Genomic DNA, 20,236 nt, shown 5'->3' on the forward strand with positions numbered 1-20,236 from the left:
AATAACATCCAAACTGCCTGACAACTTATTCTTAGCTGCACAGCTCCCAGTGATGGGCGAAGGAAAGGAAACTTATGCCCAGAAATAGAATAACAGTGTTTTTATATAAAGTTTTTGTCAAGTGTTGCTGAAGGGAAAAGAAATAGCCTTAAATCTCTTTTGAATTTTTCTATATGTTCTTCTAAGTAAAAATCCAGATTAGTCTGAGGCAGCTGGATTTGGGTTTCTGTTACTTGCTACAACAAAAACAAAAATGATACTCACCAATGCAGGAACTCAACTTATTCCTGCCATAGATCCCACTACCTACCACACTTGTTCAGTCTCCTTTACCTGAATAGTGATGTATGTTGCTCTTTGACATCAGCCCAAGTGTGCCTCTCTAAGGACCACATTCAGCACACATCTACCTTCCATCTTATCCTCTCTGTAAATGCAATCACTTAAGGAAACTTTGATCATATAGAGTTTTGCAGGTGCTGCACATTACTCCAGGAAATGCAGCCACTCTCTTGAAGACACTGGTGTTTTCCAGAGTGCTGATGTTTCCCATCAAGCTTTATTTCGTGACCAGCTCCCCACACACTGCTCAGCAAACAGCAAAACTTTGTATTTTTTTCTGACATCCATTATCTTACCTTACCCTTCAGAGACCAAGTTTGGAAACAAGGTCCTTCCCTGGGACAGAGAAGGTTTTAAAATATTAATGTCCTTTTATTAGCCATTTAACATCTCATTATTTCAAGTCCAGTGATACGGGAAAGGCTGGAAACTTAATTATTGCAGCCATAAGTTGGGAAGCACCATCTTCGAGATCTGTGTTAGCTTATATTTACTTATCTGCAAGCATGAAAGAGTTCATCCCCCACTGAAGATGCATCACTGGCTTCTGTGGTTCCCAAAGCCACAGTTCATTTCCAAACAATACAACTGCAAATGCATAAAAACATGAAGCCATCCCAAAGTCAAAAACATAGATACACAAAGATTAATCTCAATTATAAGATGAACATTGCATTTTCTTTCTTTTTCCAAAGACCTTAAAAAAGACTCAGCAAAGAAAAGAAAGCACACTGTGGCAGGCAGCATAAAGTCACCTCCCACTCAAAAGATGTCTGTGTCCTAATCCCCAGAAACTGAGAATATCTACCTTACACAGTAGAGTGGGTTGAATTGTAACCCAAAAAAAGATACTGCCAAGTCCAAACTCCCAGCACCTGTGAAAGTGATCTTATTTAGAAAAAGGGTATTTGCAGATATAATTTTAAGAATCTCAAGAAGAGAATATCCTGAATTAGGACAGTCCCTAAATCCAATGACAGGTACCCTTATAAGAAGAGAGGGTCATACAGAGACACAGGGGTGAGATCATGCAATAACAGAGGCAGAGATTAAAATAATGCTGACACAAGCCAAGGAATACCCAGGACCACCAGATGCTGGAAGAGGCAGGGAAGGATTCTCCTCTAGAGCCTTTGGAGGGACAGGAGACCTGCTGACACCTTGATTTCAGACTTCTGGCCTCCAGAACTGTGAGAGAACAGATTTCTATCAGTTTCAGGCATCAGGTTTGTGGTAGCAGCTCTGGGAAACTAACACATGTGTCAAAACACAGATGTCATTAAGTTAAGGATCTTGATATGGATGATCTTGTAGCTCCAAAGGAATTAAAAGGGTCCTTGTAAGAGGGAGGCAGCAGGGTCAGAGTCAGAGAAGCAGATGTGATGATGGAATTAGCCATGAGGGGAAGAGAGAGAGAATTGGAGATGCTACAATGCTGACTTTGAAAATGGAGGAAGGGTTCACAGCTTCACAGCCAAGAAATACAGGTGGCCTCTAGAAGTTGGAAAAGGCAAAGAAACAGATTCTCCCCTAGAGCTTCCAGAAGGAATATAGCCCTACTGACCTATTTTAGACTTCTGACCTCCAGAACTGTAAGATATATGTTGTTCCAGGTGATATGGATTAAAAAATAAAAACACATTTTTTTCAAATTCAGAAAAAGTCAGTTGAGTCCATTGAATCCCTGATGAGAAAACCATAAGAACAATATTTTGCTACTAGCTCATAGAAGCACCAGTGCACCACTCCTCAACCCAACACACACACACACACACACACACACACACACACACACACACACACACAATGCCTTACATAACCTTCCATAATGACGATTTTAGAGTACAGAGGTTGAGGTCATAGGATCTGGGGCTGACCTCCTAGGTGGGAACTCTGACCCCTATATCCACTAGAACTGAAGCTAGAACACCTCCTAGGTCCCATTTCTTCATATATAAACTGTGAATACTAGTATTACCTGTCTTAAAAGCTTGTTGTGAAGATGAAATGGGTCAATACTTCTAATGCTCTTATTATAATGGTACCTGGTACTTAATAAACTCTCAATAAATGTTACCTATTAATACTCATTACCTCTATTAAGCTCCTAACAATAGAAGTCATATGCATTCCACCTTTATATCTCCCAAAGCTGTTTATATATTGCCCTCCACCAGTGGGTGATTAGTAAGTATTTGTGAAGACCCATGAGAACAGAAGACGATTTGGATCTTAGGATCAGGTCCAAGTCTTTACCTGATACCAAATCCCTTTGACTACAGGGAGCCTTCCACCGCTTTGAAGATTTTCAGTAACAGAAAATTCACTGGCAATGTCCTAATAAAGACATAACAGCCATTTGTGCATAGTATCTTGCTCCATCTCTGGGAAGCTCTAGCATTCATTCATTCATATATTCAACAACTATTTGCTGTGTTCCAGATACTGTGCTTAGGACTAGGAATAGAATGGTTAGTAAAACAGACAGAGTCATAGATATTGTGGACCTTACAATCAAGTAGCAGTTAACATTCATGGATATGAGTGTGGATGTTGTGTTAGGCCATTCTTGCATTGCTATAAAGAAATCCCTGAGGCTGGATAATTTAGATAGAAAAGTGACTTAACTGGCTCACGGTACCCATATCTGCTTCTGGTGAGGACTTCAGGAAGCTTAAAATCATGGTAGAAGGCAAAGGGAGAGCAGATGGCTCACATGGTCAGAGAGGGAGTGAGGAAGTGCCACACACTTTTAAACAACCAGATCTCGTGTGAACTCACTCATCACCAAGGGGATGGCACTAAGGCATTCATGAGGGCTCTTCACCCATGACCCAAACACCTCTCACCAGGCCCAACCTCCACCACTCGGGATTACATCTCAACATGAGATCTGGAGGCTGGTATGGTTTGGATCTGTGTCCCCCACAAAATCTCATGCTGACCTGTAACCCCTAATGTTGGTGGAAGGTGATTGGCTTGTGGGGGCAGATTTCTCATGAATGATTCAGCACCATCCCACTTAGTACTGTCCTCGAGATACATGGTGAGTTCTCATGAGATCTGGTCATCTAAAAGTGTGTGACCTCCCCCACTGCCCTGCTTGCTCCTGCTCCTGCCATGTAAGATTTGTCTGCTTTTCCTTCAACTTCTTCTATGGCTATAAGTTTCCTAAGGCCTCCCCAAAACTGAGCAGATCAGAATCATGCTTTCTGGGCAGCTCGTGGAACCATGAGCCAATTAAACCTCTTTTCTTTATAAATTACCTAGTCTCGGGTATTTATTTATAGCAATGTGAGAACAGAATAATACAGAGGCCCAAATATCCAAAATACAGCTTAGAGACAAACATCCAAACTATATTTTAGATATTTTAATATATCAGTAAATATTATATCTGTACCCATTCACCTGCATGTTTATATCCACATGTGGATAATATAATCTATAGTATAATATAATCTATAAAAGATACAATATTTATGTCACATGTGGATATAAATATGCAGGTCAATGGGTATAGATACACTATTTACTGATATATTACAGGTCAAGCACTATGTGACTTTCTTTAGATACACATTCTTATTTAATCATCCTCTAAACTCCACATTGGGCTTTTTATCACACATAGATTTAACAATTCAATTACAAGTGCACAAAATAACTTAAGATTACCATCTGACAAGATTTCCACCAGAAGACATAAAGAATAAAAAAGAACGAGTGGGAAATTTATCTTCAAATGCCTCCAAATGTTACTTATCTAGACTTCCCTCAAAACTCCCTTTAAAACCTTGCCCTTTACTGTTCCTGAAAATGTGCCCTTAGCTCAAATGCCAGGAAAACATTTTTTTTAATCCATTGTCTTTCAAACTTCTAAAAACCCAGGTGTGGTGGGGCATGGTGGCTCATGCCTGTAATCCCAGCACTTTGGGAGGCTGAGGCAAGTAGATCACTTGAGTCCAGCGTTGGAGACTAGTCTGGGCAACACAGCAAAACCCTGACACTACCAAAAAGAAAAAAAAATACAAAAATTAGCCTGGCATGGTGGTGTGAACCTATAGTCCCAGCTCCTTGGGAAGCTGAGGTGGGAGGATCACTTGAACCTGGGAGGTCAAGGCTGCAGTGAGCCAAGATCATGCCACTGCTCTCCAGCCTGGATGACCCAGTGAGACTGGAGATTTTCAAGGATTAGGGATTAGTCTGATTATTGTTAGTTCTGCCATATACTGTGACTTTAGAACAAATCTCTAGAAAAGTATGTGTCCATTATATCATTATCATCTCCATTTTATAGATAAGGAAACTAGCCTCAGAGATGGTAAGTAATTTGCCCAAGGTCAAACAGTGAGGAAGGTGGAGTCAGGATCTTAATTAACATCACATATCTGAATGCTCAACCAAAGAACTCGCCACCTCTGCAATCCTTTTCTTTGTATTGGGCCAAAAATGCTGCCTTTCAACTTCCACTCTTGGAACACAAAAAACACAAAGCTACTCCATCTTCCACATGATGACCCTTGAAAGACTTACAAAAAGCTGTCCTGTCTCCCTCTTCACCTCACCCCTGAGCCTTTGCTTCTCATCAGTAGGCTTAACACTCACACTTCCTGCAATCATTTCTCCTGTGATTTGATTTCAAGAGTCCTCAGCCTCCCAGATGCTGTTTGACAGAGCATAACCCGATTATTTATTGTTCTGCTTATGGCCTAGAAAAATACAGAATTCTCCATCAGAGTGAGAGAGGTAAGTCCATCATTTGCTGCTTATTTGTTTTTGGAGGCTGGAGTATAAAAAATATCTCACTTTCCTCTGAAATCTACTATCAAAAACTAAGAGCACAAGTGTGACAAGAAATGGCAAATGTCCTTCAGCCTCCATGTGAAGGACAAAAGGGAGTGGTGGAGACTATGGTGAGCTGAAGGGCACAGGTGTTATGCAGAGGAGCATCCTCTCTTCAACTGCAGATAAGGTTTACAGGAAGTCATGGGGACCCAGTACCACGTGGTCCTGTGATTTTTCATAAGAAGCTGTAAATTTAGATTTCTGTGTAAATGTGCCAACTTTTGTGTGGGGGCAACAAATTAAGTAAGAATTTTTAAAATATCCAGGCCCTCCCCGCACCCCGCACACACTTCTGGGTCAGATCTGGTCTGCAGTCTGCCTGCCTGTGACCTCTGCTTTGAGTCACACACTCATTCATGCCAATGCAAATCAACCCATGGCAGCCCCATCAAACAGTTGACTCACTGGATCACAACACTGATAAAAATCCTAAGGCTTATTGCACACTTACACATACACACACACACACACACACACACACACACACACACAACCCCTACTTTTTTTTTAACTTAAAAGTACAGCAGTTTCCTCCTCTCCTTGGGGAATATATTCTAAGACCTCAGTGGATTCCTGAAACAGATTTCCACCAACAGAACAAGTTTCTGTTAAAGTCTTCCACCTAAATTTAATGTCTTTTCACATCTTAATGACGAATTTATCATACACTGTGGCCTTAACTTTGCAGTTTGAGATGCAACAGCAAAACTATCATGAATTTCTATTCCTTCATCACGATTTCATGGATAGAAGATTTGTTCTGACCATAGATCTTAGTAACCTCAGCATATGACTTTTTATTTCTTTACTAAGTCAAAAACTCTCACCTTTTCACTTAAAAGAAGCACTTTATGACTTCTCATTGGCCTGTCTGAGTTGCCAGCATCGCGTCTCTTGTACTTTGGGGTCATTTATAAATAACCTAAGGGCTACTTGAATACAAGCACTGTGATACTGTGACAGTCCATTTCATCACCAAGGGGGATACTAAATGACTCAGAGGTGGGCGGCGTCTACAGCATGGATACGCCAGACAAAGGCATGAGTTACATTCTGGGTGGGATGGAGCAAGAAGACTCAAGATTTCATCACGATACTCAGAACAGTGCACAATTTAAAACTTGAATTGTTATTTTCGGAAAATTTTCAATATTTTTGGACTGTGGTTTACCACAGTTAAATGAAACCAGAGACACGGACAGAGCTATCAACTTGAAATCTGACATTTATCCCTTCTAATCTCGCCAGATTCGGTCAAGGTCCCAGGTGTTCAAAATCATGTACGTCCTCTTAATCTGTCCCCCAAAAGTCATACAATCACAGGCCAAACAAGTTAATTTGTTTGGATGTTACCACAATTTACAACTTCCTAAATTCACATTTTCCCCTTATCTACTTCATGGTTCCAAGGTACATAGATCCTTGGTGAATCCTGCAAGATTCTCCCTAAAAATTATGCCATGTTTTCTGTACTCTGAAGGATGACTGTGACAACTCCACAGACTAAGAAGATCTCTCCAAAGGGTGCTAATGAATGTGCCACATATTTGAGGATATTCCTGGGATGATGCCAAGGTCACGTCCATACTTGAATGGACAACTTTATTCAACTTGGAATTATAGTAAAATTTATGACAAGCATTGACATTGAAACCATAATAAAAGCATCGCAGCTATTTAATTAAATCCCCTCAATTGACACAAGCCCCAAAATTTACAGCAGTCCTGGAATCCCCTAAAAAAGTGTGAATACAGCCCTGAGCTTGTAATCTGCAGGTTTCACTTTGTTCCTCTAAAGATTGGGCAATAATTTGTTAGAAGGATGCCCATCCTCCTGAAGCTACACAGGTGACAGTTGAGCAAAAAAGTATCATCTTCCAAAACATCTATGAGAATGAGCAGAGGATACTTTTAGTACACTTGTGTGGATTGCAGAAAACAAGCATACGGCAATAATGGTATCTATGAACTTGGACTTACCCCTCTAGGGTAGAGCTCTTCAGGGCAAGAGAAAGAGCATTCTACCCCATGGGGCTTCACACCAGGCTCTCAGATCAAAATAAAAGGCTTAGGAAACTACAGACTGAATCATTTGAGCACATGATGACATAAGTATACAGATACCATCTCTTATCAGTGTCTCCTTTCTGGAATGACATGTGAATAGTAAAAATAGTGTAAAACTTGTGCTTTGTCAAAATCAACCAACAGCATTTCATCATCCGTATTTTTTCATTGGCACAGATAATCTCCTCTCACTTGGCTCAGATCTTTCTAAACTCTGAATAGTTAAGGACATATGTTTAATCAAACCTGCCCACAAAATACAAAGACCACTAGGAACCCCAAGCAGGGCTATGCATGCAGGTTCTAGCTAGTCTACCTTCCATCTCTAAGGACAATTATCATTCCAAGTTCAGGAAACAGTCTATGCCAAACTTGAGTTTCTTAGAAATTAATTTCTTTGTTAATTAGACCTCACAAATACATCAGTCTTTATTTCTGAAACTGTCTCTGGCTTAAGATACAGCCTCCTGTAAGTCACAACAAGAAAAAATCAATCCCTCCCAGATCTTTTCTAACACAGGGAAACCCCTAAAGGTTTTCCTATCTACCACAAAGGTCTCAATACTGAGACCAAGTTTTTCCTGAAACCTGTAAACAGGAGCTAGTAGAATGTGAGGCAGGGCAGAACTCAAGGTTATTGTATTTTTCTAAAATACCCGAATAGATTGGACCTAGGGTTTCTCTTAACAATTTAAAGGAGAAAGGATCAATCATTCTGAAAATTCAAATCCTTTCTCCCTGAGGTCTCTGCTGCAAAAGCAATGGCAACCAACGTGCTAAGAAAAAATAGGCAGAAACACTAAATTTGGTGGTTCAAAAGGACCCCTTCAAAGAGCATCGTTCCTAGAAGAATCTGAAGTCAGAAACATAGCTAATTTGAATGAAGAATCTAGCAAAAATGTCCCACAGCCAGATTTCCTAAACTATCCCACTGGTTATACTCAAATTAAGTTAGGTGGCACATGAGTGAACTTATTTTTACTTTAACAGTTATTTATTTTAATGCATATTAACAAAAATTTTAATACACCAAGCTCAAGGACTTTGTTGCCTTATAATGAAGCTAAATTAGTTTTTAAGTTTGAAAAAGTAATGTATTTATTAGCACCACACTCTAACACACTGAACTAACTGGCTACCCCAAAGAAGCTAGGCATTTAAAGAAAATATGTTGAGTAAATAATATTATTAGGCACGGAGAGTTGGCAAAAAATGGGAAGATGGTATTCCGCTTTCCAGGGAGAGGAAAGCAGCATTGCGTGCTGCAGCCACCTGCTGATTCCAGGGTGTCTCTGCTGTCAGCCATCTCCTCCTTTGTGAGGTCATTCTGGCCTCCAGCCCTTCAGAGCATGGGATGCTCAGTCACAACAAGACCTTGGAGACAAAAGAAGTGGCGACAAAAGCTGTGAACACTCAGGACAGCTGTAGATAACAGCTTACCTTAATGACATCTTCGTCAGCAGACTTGCATTCCACAGACTCAGACACGTCAACCACAGAACCATCCTCCTGAACACCCACGACTTTGACGGGAACCGAAACAGGCTTTCCGGTGAGAATGGCGGTGTTCAAAACCTCAGTGTCCTAAACAGGAAAGGAGAGGGCTCAGATCAGCAAATGCACACACCACAGGAGGGAGCGGGAGAGGGGTGGCCACCAGGCTCCCTACTGCCTTGATTCTAATTCTGCAATTTAGACAGTTGTCCAAAGGGACGAACCAAGAAGCTCACACAAAATGGAAGGTTCTAAACAACTGGATGGCATGCCCTCCCAGGCGGAGATCATCAAACCTGATGGTTGGTTGGAATGTCTTCTCAGTCCCCAGGTGCAGGGTCATCCTCCCCCTCCCTGACCTCCACTCCCTCTCCCTTACTCCACCCCTTCCACCCTCCGTCCCACAGACTCACACAGAGCACATGAGTTCCTTTCTGTATTTTTCAAATTTTGGCTCAAGGATCATTTGGAAAGTGACTGCCTATTTTATGATTAATACAGTGAAAAGAGACTTCATCATGATTTTAAATTTGGAAAGACAACAGCAGAAACAGCAGAAGAGCACTTGTTGAACATCACAAGCCTCTGCACACCTGAGCTGACTGCTGCACTCACCACCCCAGAGATTTCCCCAGGTATTTCTAAATGCTGACATATGTGTTTCTCACTTCCTCTGAAGATCAATCCACTCAGAGTTCTATAGGTTCTAACATGCATTCACAATTTATCTCAGACTGTCAAATATTTGCCATCCCCACTACCAGCTTCCCCACTCAAGCCATCATCTCTCAACTGGACAACTGCAGTGCCCTCCCCAACTGTTTTCCCTGTGTCCATTCTCTTAACAACAGAGATTATCTTTTTGTTTCAATATAATGCAGATCATTTCATTCCTAGATTAAAACTCTTTGAAAGTGTCCTGCTATTCTTATGATAAAATCCAGACTCGCTGACATGGAATGATCTGACCTTGTCACCTTTTACTCTCTCTCTCTCCTGCTCCTTTCTGTCCCTCACCACAGTTGAACTTGTTTATGCCCCATCAACAGCATCTACCACAGGATATTTCCCCTGTGTCTGGTTCCCTGATCTGGAAAATGGGGATAATATAAACAGTTACTATGTGGAGACCTTATGAAAATGTAATAAATCAATTAATGCACAAACTTAGAAGAGAACTGGTACATACTCAGCAACAAGCACTCAACAAATCCAGCTGTTACAGTAAGTTCTCTACAGTATTTGTTCCATGAATTAATTAAAGAGCCACCAATAGATTCACAAGGGGACTGTGGCGGAGATGCTACTTCGCACTTGCCTGAAGAGAAGGAGAGTCAACCAGAGAAGATGGTAGACACCTGGCAACACAGCCCAGCAATGGGGGCTCCCCAAGCACTCCACAATTGGCTCCACTAGAATGAACCAACCAAATAATTATTTCAGTGTCTCCCAGACTGTACCAATGAGATCGTTATTCAATACTGCTCTCACACTTGCAGTTCCTAACCTCAGCTCAGGCACTAAGTGGGTTCTACATTCAGCCCCTCACTCTCAATCCCAAACCTGATTGTGAAGTCTTCATAGACTAAGAGATGGAGTCAACCTTTAATAATAATAATAATTGCTCAAACTTAGCTATTACATATGCAACAGGCAATATCCTATGTGCTTTATGTGTCATTAATTCCTCATTCAAGTTTATCAACAAGATAGTTACAGATATTATTTCCATTTTATAGGTGATTTATTTTTCAATGATATTAAACCTGCAAATAATAGCTACTTTTTAGCAGAAAATATCAACTTTGTAATGAATATTTAAAAACAATAACAACCCAATCTAAGAAATGTGAAAAATTAAGTTTGTTTGTTTCTTACATCAGTCCTCTCTTCTGGATGAAATTCTAAAGAGAGAAATTCAAAATAACAGAATTATAGTCCATGTTCCTGAGTACTCCCCTCTCACGAGGGAGATTAATTCTGTGCACACTTACATATATTTATATGAAAGCACACAGGACTGGAAGCACTGTGGAAGTTGAGATGAGAACTCACCTAGGTGGGGTCATGATATGGAGTAATCACATAGGAACACAAGGAACAGAGATTGTATCTTAGTCCCAGAAGAAACTGCTAAGTTCAACTCAATCATACAGCTGAAAAAAATCAATACAGGTATTTTTTGTGTGTGGCGGGCAGGTATCTATGTTGTCTAATGATCATCCCTCCTCTTTAATAACAATGTTTCATTTTTTTTCTCTCTGTATCACCCGACTCCTGCCATCGGTGAATGTGGCCTGGGTGACACTGACCCCAGAACACCCAATCAGACTTCACAGAAGAGCACGTGGCCAAAATACAGTCAATCTGGGTATTTCAGCCTTTTGCTCACAAAGACAGAGTCAAGTGAAGCTCAAACTAAAAAAAAAAAATCAGACAAGAGTAGGAGCTAGAAATATTACTAGGAAAGATTTCTAGGTTCCTGAATCCAGCTGTATCTGAAGTCTGTCATCTTTGGAAATTTAGGTATACCAAATTAACAGCTTTACTGAAGTTAGTTTGAGTTGAGTTTTTTTGTCAGTTGCAACTAAAATTCTTGACACATGAAGACAGGTAACAGGCTAGATACTAGGGAAAGGGAAAAGTCTAAACATCAATCTCTACCTAATAGAAGCTCACAGTCTTCAAAGAAGATGTTACAGTATATTTCCCAAACTGAGTTTCAAGGAAGGTGACTTCATTTTTTATAATAATAAACCATAACTGATGAAAACTTATGATTGTATTGCACATAACTTTGCCATCATGTTTCCTCCTTCAGATTTTTCCTGGGTAGCTGAGATTTTGCACCTTTTTTATTTTGTGTCCATCAACAGCCTCTCAAAACTCCTGAATGCAATTCCTACCTACCTAGCACAATGAGAAAGCAATTTACCATAGTAAATGTTACACCGCAATCGTCCCCTGATCCCAGAGATGCTAAAAATCCCTAACCTATCAAAAAACAAGTATTTTATTCTACTCTTATTTGTGTGAGTTCTAGATTTTATGCCTTGAAGAATATTTATAGCCCTTTATGACTATGTGCTTCTATTAATGTTGCATGCTAGGATGATGTGAAATGGCAGTTGAAACATCAGAAAATTCTCTTCTCCATAAAAGCAGTGAGGAAACTGTCAAACAATGTCAAGATAACTTTTTCATAACTCTGGAAATAAACCAAAGGTTTGTAGGCAACCAGGAGAACATTTATTCAAGAAAAAAATGGCTGATTCTTGGTAAAAACAGATAACTTTGAGGCATTTTAACTTGACCTGCTTAAACCTCATACTTTCTAGTGCTGTAGTAGCTTTGAAAAAATAACAGCCTACAATGACAGTAAAAACCAGCAGTCTAGAAGCCAATGGAGAGGGCAGATCAGGGCTGGAGATCTTTCAAAATCTCATTCCCAAATAATTGTCATTTATTGACTTGTCTAATGGTTCCCAGAAAAAACCCACTTGCAAGGTTGTCAGTATTTGGCTTCACTCTCAGTTCACCCAGCATAGAAAGCTCTTTCCCTAGAGATACTTGCCAAGAAACTGTTTGACTTTTAGCTGCCTGAGGCAGTGGATAACAGTTTAATCAAAAAGCTTCAAAGGAAAAGATGAAGAATGAGATGTCTGTAGGGTCTTTGAAAGGCTATGGCATGTTCCTGGGAATCTACAAGATCATAATCATACTTAGGGCTGTGTGCATGCCTAGAGCTGTGCTCATAAACCAGAAAGACCAGAGAAAGGACCTAAGCTCTCACCACTAGTTGATTTTGAGGCTCTGTGAAAGCAGGAAGCGAAAGCTAAGGCTGGTGCCAGGTATTTAAAGAAATCTCTGCCTAATCATTGGCTGAACACCAAGGTAAACAAGCAGAGACTTTATAGACTCTACAAAATTAGTTTGCAAAAGTCACTAAGCAATCAACAACTACTACAACAAACAACAACAAAAACAAGCTTGGGGGAGGGAAGGAGTATCTGATTCTAAGAGTTGCCACATTATATCATTTTAAGCATCCAGCTTTGAACAAAAACTTATGAGACATGCAAAAACAAAAACAAAAAAATGTGGTCCATACACAGGACAAAAAGCAAACAAAGCAAATTGTCCATGAGAAAGCCAAGGTGTTGGACCTAGTAGACAATAATCATAGATGTTTGTTCATGACACACATCTTGCAGAAAGATGTAATTTTTATGACAAAAACAGAGACAAAGATGAATGTTGTATAAAATGAGTCAATCCACATGAAAATATAACAATTACAAAACAGATACATCTAAAAACAAAGCCCCAAAACACATGAGGCCAAAACAATTGGAGGAAGAAATTGAAAATTCAACAATAAGAGACGGAGACTTCAATATTCTACTTTTGGTAATTAACGAACAACTAGTCATAAGATCAATAAGGAAAAGGAAGACGTTAACAATGCTACAAAAAATAAGCCCTAACAAACATCTAAACAGAGTACTCAGCAACAGCAGAAAACACATTGTTACTGCATTTAAATGGAACATTCTCTAGGACATAGATGATAATTATTTTAAATTAGATATTTTTAATATATCCAAAGAAATAAAATCACATCTAAATTACTAAAAGAAAGTATGAGAGGCTGGGTGCAGTGGCTCACACCTGTATTCCCAGCACTTAGGGAGGCTGAGGTGGGTGGATCAGGAGGCCAGGAGTTCGAGACCAGCCTGGCCAATATTATGTAAGCCCATCTTTACTTAAAAAAAAAAAAAAAATTAGCCTGACACGGTGGCACATGCCTGTAATCCTAGCTACTCGGGAGGCTGAGGCAGGAGAATTGCTTGAACCCAGGAGGCAGAAGTTGCAGTGAGCTGAGATAGTGCCACTGCACTCTAGCCTGGGCAATAGAGGGAGACTCCATCTCGGGGAAAAAAAAAAGAAAGAAAGAAAGAAAGTATGAGAAAGCTGTCTCACCAAAGAGATAATATCAACAGATATAAATTATTTTCTTTTTTTTTTAATTGTACTTTAGGTTCTGGGGAATGTGTGCAGATCATGCAGGACTATTGCATAGGCACCCACATAGCACTGTGGTTTACTGCCTCCATCCTCCTATCACCTACATCTGGCATGTCTCCCCATGTCAACCCTCCCGGACCTACCCACCCCCACCCCGACTGTTCCTCCCTGCCCCCCCAACAGATGCCAGTGTGTGATGCTCCCCTCCCTGTGTCCATGTGTTCTCATTGTTCATCACCTGCCTATGAGTGAGAACATGTGGTGTTTGATTTTCTGTTCTTGTGTCAGTTTGCTGAGAACAATGGTTTCCAGATTCATCCATGTCCCTACAAAGAACACAAACTCATCATTTTTTATGGCTGCATAGTATTCCATGGTGTATATGTGCCACATTTTCCTTGTCCAGTCTATTGTCAATGGGCATTTGGGTTGGTTCCAGGTCTTTGCTATTGTAAACAATGCCACTATGAATATATGTGTGCATGTGTCTTTATAATAGAATGATTTATAATCCTTTGGGTATATACCTAGTAATGGGATTGCTGGGTCAAATGTAATTTCTGTTTCCAGGTCCTTGAGGAATCGCCACATTGTCTTCCACAACGGCTGAACTAGTTTACACTCCCACCAACAGTGTAAACGTATTTCTATTTGTCCACATCCTTTCCAGTATCTGTTGTCTCCAGATTTTTTAATGATCGCCATTCTAACTGGTGTGAGGTGGTATCCCAATGTGGTTTTGATTTGCATTCTCTAATAATCAGTGATGATGAGCATTTTTGCATGTTTATTGGCCTCATGTATGTCTTCTTTTGTAAAGTGTCTGTTCACATCCTTCGCCCACATTTGGATGGGTTTGTTTTTTTCTTGTAAATCTGTTTCAGTTCTTTGTAGATTCTGGATATTAGCCCTTTGTCAGATGGGTAGATTACAAAAATTTTTCCCCATTCTGTTGGTTGCAGGTTCACTCTAATGATTGTTTCTTTTGCTGTGCAGAAGCTGTGGAGTTTAATTAGATCCCAATTGTCTATTTTGGCTTTTGTTGCCAATGCTTGTGGTGTTTGAGTCATGAAGTCCTTGCCTATGCCTATGTCCTGAATGGTACTGTCTAGGTTTTCTTCTAGGGTTTTTATGGTGTTAGGTCTTATGTTTAGGTCTTTAATCCATCTGGAGTTAATTTTAGTGTAAGGTGTCAGGAATGGGTCCAGTTTCTGCTTCCTGCACAGTGCTAGCCAGTTTTCCCAACACCATTTATTAAACAGGGAATCCTTTCCCCGTTGCTCGTTTTTGTCAGGTTTGTCAAAGATCAGATGGTTGTAGATGTGTGGCGTTGCCTCCAGGGCCTCATTTCTGTTCCATTGGTCTGTATCTCTGTTTTGGTATCAGTAACATGCTGTTTTGATTACTGTAGCCTTGTAGTATAGTCTGAAATCAGGTAGCATGATGTCTCTGGCTTTGTTAGTCTTGCTTAGGATTGTCTTGGCTATGTGGGCTCTCTTTTGGTTCCACATGAAGTTTAAGGTGGTTTTTTCTAGTTGTGAAGAAGATCATTGGTAGCTTGATGAGGATAGTGTTGAATCTATAAATTCCTTTGGGCAGGATGGCCATTTTCACAATATTGATTCTTCCTAACCATGAGCATGGAATGTTTCTCCATCTGTTTGTGTCCTCTCTTATTTCCTTGAGCAGTGGTTTGTAGTTCTCCTTGAAGAGGTCCTTTACATCCTTTGTTAGTTGTACTTCTAGATATTTTATTTTCTTTGTAGCAGTTGTGAATGGGAGTTTGCTCATGATTTGGCTCTCTGTTAGTCTGTTATTGGTGTATAGAAATGCTAGTGATTTCTGCACACTGATTTTGTATCCTGAGACTTTGCTGAACTTGCTTATCAGTTTCAGGAGATTTGAGCCTAAGATGGTGGGGTCTTCTAGATATACAATCATGTCATCCGCAAATAGAGACAATTTGACTTCCTCCTTTCCTAATTGAATCCTCTTTTTTTTTTTTCTTGCCTAATTGCTCTGGCTAGAACTTTCAATACTATATTGAATAGAAGTTGTAAGAGAGGGCATCCTTGTCTAGTGCTGGATTTCAAAGGGAATGCTTCCAGTTTTTGCCCATTCAGTATGATATTGGCTGTAGGTTGCTGTAAATAGCTTTTATTGTTTTGAGATATGTTCCTTCAATACCTACTTTACTGAGAGTTTTTAGCATAAAGCACTGCTGAATTTTGTCAAAGGCCTTCTCTGCAGCTATTGAGATAATCATGTGGTTTATGTCTTTGGTTCTGTTTATGTGAATTACATTTACATACTTGTGTATGTTGAACCAGTCGTGCAACCCTGAAATGAAGGCTACTTGATCGTGATGGATAAGCTTTTTGATATGCTGTTGCAATCAGTTTGCCAGTATTTTATTGAAGATTTTTGTGTCTATGTTCATTATGGATATTGGCCTGAAGATTTTTTGTTGTTGTTGAGTCTCTGCCAGGTTTTGGTATCAGGATGATGTTGGTCTCATAAAATGATTTGGGAAGGATTCCTTCTTTTTGTATTGTTTGGAATAGTTTCAGAAGGAATGGTACCAGCTCCTCTTTGTACATCCGGTAGAATTCAGCTGTGAACCTGTCTGGACCTGGACTTTTTTTGGTTGGTAGGCTATTAATTGCTATCTCAATTTCAGTCCTTATTGGTCTATTCAAGGTTTCAACTTCTTCCTGGTTTAGGCTTGGGAGGGTGCAAGTGTCCAGGAATTTATCCATTTCTTCCAGGTTTACTGGTTTATGTGCATAAAGTTGTTTGTAGTAATCTCTGATTATAGTTTGTATTTCTGTAGAATCAGTGGTGATAGCCCCTTTATTGTTTTTTATTGCATCTATTTGATTCTTCTCCCTTTTCTTTTTTATAAACCTGGCTAGTGGTATATTTTGTTGATCTTTTCAAAACACCAAAAAAGTTTATTGATTTTTTTTGACGGTTTTTTTGTGTGTGTGTCTCTATCCCTTTCAGTTCTGCTCTGATCTTAGTTATTTCTTGTCTTTTGCTAGCTTTTCAGTTTTTTTGATCTTGCTTTTCTAGCTCTTTTAATTTTCATGATAGGGTGTCAATTTTAGATCTTTCCTTGCTTCTCATGTGGGCATTTGCTGATATAAATTTCCCACTAGACACTGCTTTAAATGTGTCCCAGAGATTCTGGTACATTGTGCCTTCATTCTCATTGGTTTCAAAGAACATCTTTATTTCTGCCTTCATTTCATCATTTATCCAGTTGACATTCAGGAGCCAGTTGTTCAGTTTCCATGAAGCTGTGTGGTTCTGAGTTAATTCTTAATTCTGAGTTCTAATTTGATTGCCCTGTGATCTGACAGACTGTTTGTTATAATTTCCGTTCTTTTGCATTTGCTGAGGAGTGACTGACTTCCAATTATGTGGTCAATTTTAGAGTAGGTGCAATGTGGTACTGAGAAGAATGTATATTCTGTGGATTTGGGGTGGAGATTTCTGTAGATGTCTATTAGGTCCCCTTGGTCCAGATCTGAGTTCAAATTCTGGATACTCTTAATTTTCTGTCTCATTGGTCTCTCTAATATTGACAGTGAAGTATTAAAGTCTCCCACTATTATTGTGTGGGAGTCTAAGTCTCTTTGTCATTGTTAAGAACTTGCTTTATGTACCTGGGTGGTCCTGTATTGGGTGTGTATATATTTAGGATCATTAGCTCTTCTTGATGCATTGATCCTTTTACCATTATGTAATGCCTTTCTTTGTCTCTTTTGATCTTTGTTGGTTTAAAGTCCATTTTATCAGAGACTAGGATTGCAACCCATGCTTTTTTTTTTCTTTCTTTTTTTTTCTCTCCATTTGCTTGATAAATCTTCCTCCTTCCCTTTATTTTGAGCCGATGCGTGTCCTTGCACATCAGATGGGTTTCCTGAATACAGAACACCGATGGGTCTTGACTTTTTATCCAATTTGCCAATCTTTTGATTGGGGCGTTTAGCCCATTTACATTTAAGGTTAATATTTTTATGTGTTAATTTGATCCTGCCATTTTGATGCTAGCTGGATGTTTTGCCAGTTAGTTGATGCATTTTTTTTTATTGTGTCGATGGTCTTTACCGTTTGGTACATTTTTGGAGTGACTGGTACTGGTTGTTCCTTTCCTTGTTTAGTGCTTCTTTCAGGAGCTCTTGTAAGGCAGGCCTGGTGGTGATGAAATCTCTCAGCAATTCCTTGTCCATAAAGGATTTTCTTTCTCCTTTACTTATGAAGCTTAGTTTGGCTGGATATGAAATTCTAGGTTAAACGTTCTTTTCTTTAAGGATGTTGAATATTGGTCCCATTCTCTTCTGGCTTGTAGGGTTTCTGCCAAGAGATCCACTGTGAGTCTGATGGACTTCCCTTTGTAGGTAACCCGACCTTTCTCTCTGGCTGCCCTTAGCATTTTTTCCTTCATTGCAATGCTGGTGAGTCTGACAATTATGTTCCTTGGCATTGCTCTTCTTGAGCAATATCTTTGTGGTTTTCTCTGTATTTCCTGGACTTGAATGGTGGCCTGGCTTGCTAGGTTGGGGAAGTTCTCCTGGATAATATCCTGAAGAGTGTTTTCCAGCTTGGATTCATTCTCTCCATCACATTCAGGCACACCTATCAAATGTAGATTAGATCTTTTCACATAATCCCATATTTCTTGGAGGCTTTGTTCATTTCTTTCCAGTCTTTTTTCTCTATTCTTGCCTTCTCATTTTATTTCACTGAGTTAATCTTCAATCTCTGATATCCTTTCTTCTGCTTGGTCAATTTGGCTATTGAAACTTGTGTATGCTTCTTGTGCTGTGTTCTTCAGCTCCATCAAGTCACTTATATTCTTCTCTAAGCTGTTTATTCTAGTTAGCATCTCATCTAACCTTTTTTCTAAGTTCTTAGTTTCTTTGCATTGGGTTAGCACATGTTCTTTTAGCTCTAAGAAGTTTGTTATTACCCACCTTCTGAAGCCTGTTTCTGTCAATTCATCAGATTCGTTCTCCATCCATCTTTGATTCCTAGCTGGTGAGGAGTTATGATCCTTTGGAGGAGGAGAGGCATTCTGATTTTTGGTGTTTTCATCCTTTTAGTGCTGGTTTCTTCCCATCTTAGTGGCTTTATCTACCTGTGGTCTTTGTAGTTGGTGACTCTTGGATGAGGTCTCTGAGTACATGTCCTTTTTTGTTGATGATGATGTTATTTCATTTGGTTTCTTGGTTTTCCTTCTAATAGGCCCCTCTGCTGCAGGACTGCTGGAGGTCCACTCCAGACCCTGCTTGCCTGGGGATCACCCACAGGGCCTGCAGAACAGTAAGGGTTGCTACCAGTTTCTTCTTATGTTATCTTCATCCCAGAAGGGTACCTGCCAGATGTCAGCCTGAGCTCTCCTTTATGAGGTGTCTCTTTGGGTATACCAGGGTTGAGGAGCTGCTTGAGGAGACAGCCTGTCCCTTATAGGAGCTCAAGTACTGTGCTGGGAGCTCCATTGTTCCATGCAGAGATGCTGGATAGGTACTTTTAGGTCTGCTGCAGCGGAACTCATAATCACCTCTTTTCCCAGGTGCTCAGTCCTAGGAAAGCCGGCTTTATTTATAAGTTCCTGATGTGCTGCTGCCTTTTTTCATAGATACCCTGCCCTGCACGGAGTAGTCTAGTCACAGTCTGCCAGCAGAGGCATTGCTGAGCTGCCACAGGCTCTGTCCAGCTGCTGTGTGAACTGCCTCAGTAGTGGCAGAATGCCTCAGTAGTGGTGGTCACCTTTCCCCCCACTAAGCTAGACCATCCTGGGTCCAGTTGTGCTTGCTGCAAAACTCTCCGTCTAGAGTGTTTCAGATTGCTTGTTTTGTGGTGCCAGATTGCCTGGCTCCCTATCTCTGCCCCTTCCCTTTCAGTTGAATGAGTGGCTCTGTCTCCCCAGCATTCCAGGTGCCAGTTGAAACAGCTGCTCAGATTTTTTGTGAGTCTCTGTGTGCCAATCCAGCAGCAGCTGAAACCGCCACGCTGAAAACTCCTGGTGCTTTTCGGCCCAGGAATCTCCTGGTCTGTGGACAGTGAAATTTTGTTTGGAAATGTGGTGGGCACTCACCCTCTGTATTGTTCTTGAGGGGAACTGCACTCTAGAGCTGTTCCTATTCAGCCATCTTGGATCCTACCATAAAGTATTTTCTTAAATAACCCATTAGAAATTCTGAAGTTGAAAAGTACAATAACTGAAATGAAAAATTCACCCATGGGGCTCAACAGCAGATTTGAGCAGACAGAAAAAGGAATCAGTGAACATAAACATAGGTTAATTAAAATTAACCTATGTGAGGTGTATAAAGAACATAGAATAAACAAAAATAATGTAAATACAGCATCAGAGATTTCTGCAATGGCATCAAGCATACCATCATAAGCACAATTGCAATCCCAGGAAAAAAAAGGATACAGAGGA

At 40.1% G+C, this 20,236-nt stretch overlaps 1 protein-coding gene across 1 annotated transcript in view; it reads right to left on the reverse strand.

Moving 5' to 3' along the window:
- Positions 1 to 20,236, reverse strand: part of TMEM132B (transmembrane protein 132B) — a 484,193-nt gene that overhangs the window by 64,129 nt on the left and 399,828 nt on the right. The window contains exon 5 of the mRNA XM_010347677.3: positions 8,698 to 8,841. Coding sequence (XP_010345979.2) covers positions 8,698 to 8,841 — 144 coding nt within the window. The remainder of the gene's footprint in view (positions 1 to 8,697; positions 8,842 to 20,236) is intronic.

The sequence above is a fragment of the Saimiri boliviensis genome, chromosome 7 (genome assembly GCF_048565385.1).
Source record: "Saimiri boliviensis isolate mSaiBol1 chromosome 7, mSaiBol1.pri, whole genome shotgun sequence".
In the NCBI taxonomy this organism is placed as follows: domain Eukaryota; kingdom Metazoa; phylum Chordata; class Mammalia; order Primates; family Cebidae; genus Saimiri; species Saimiri boliviensis.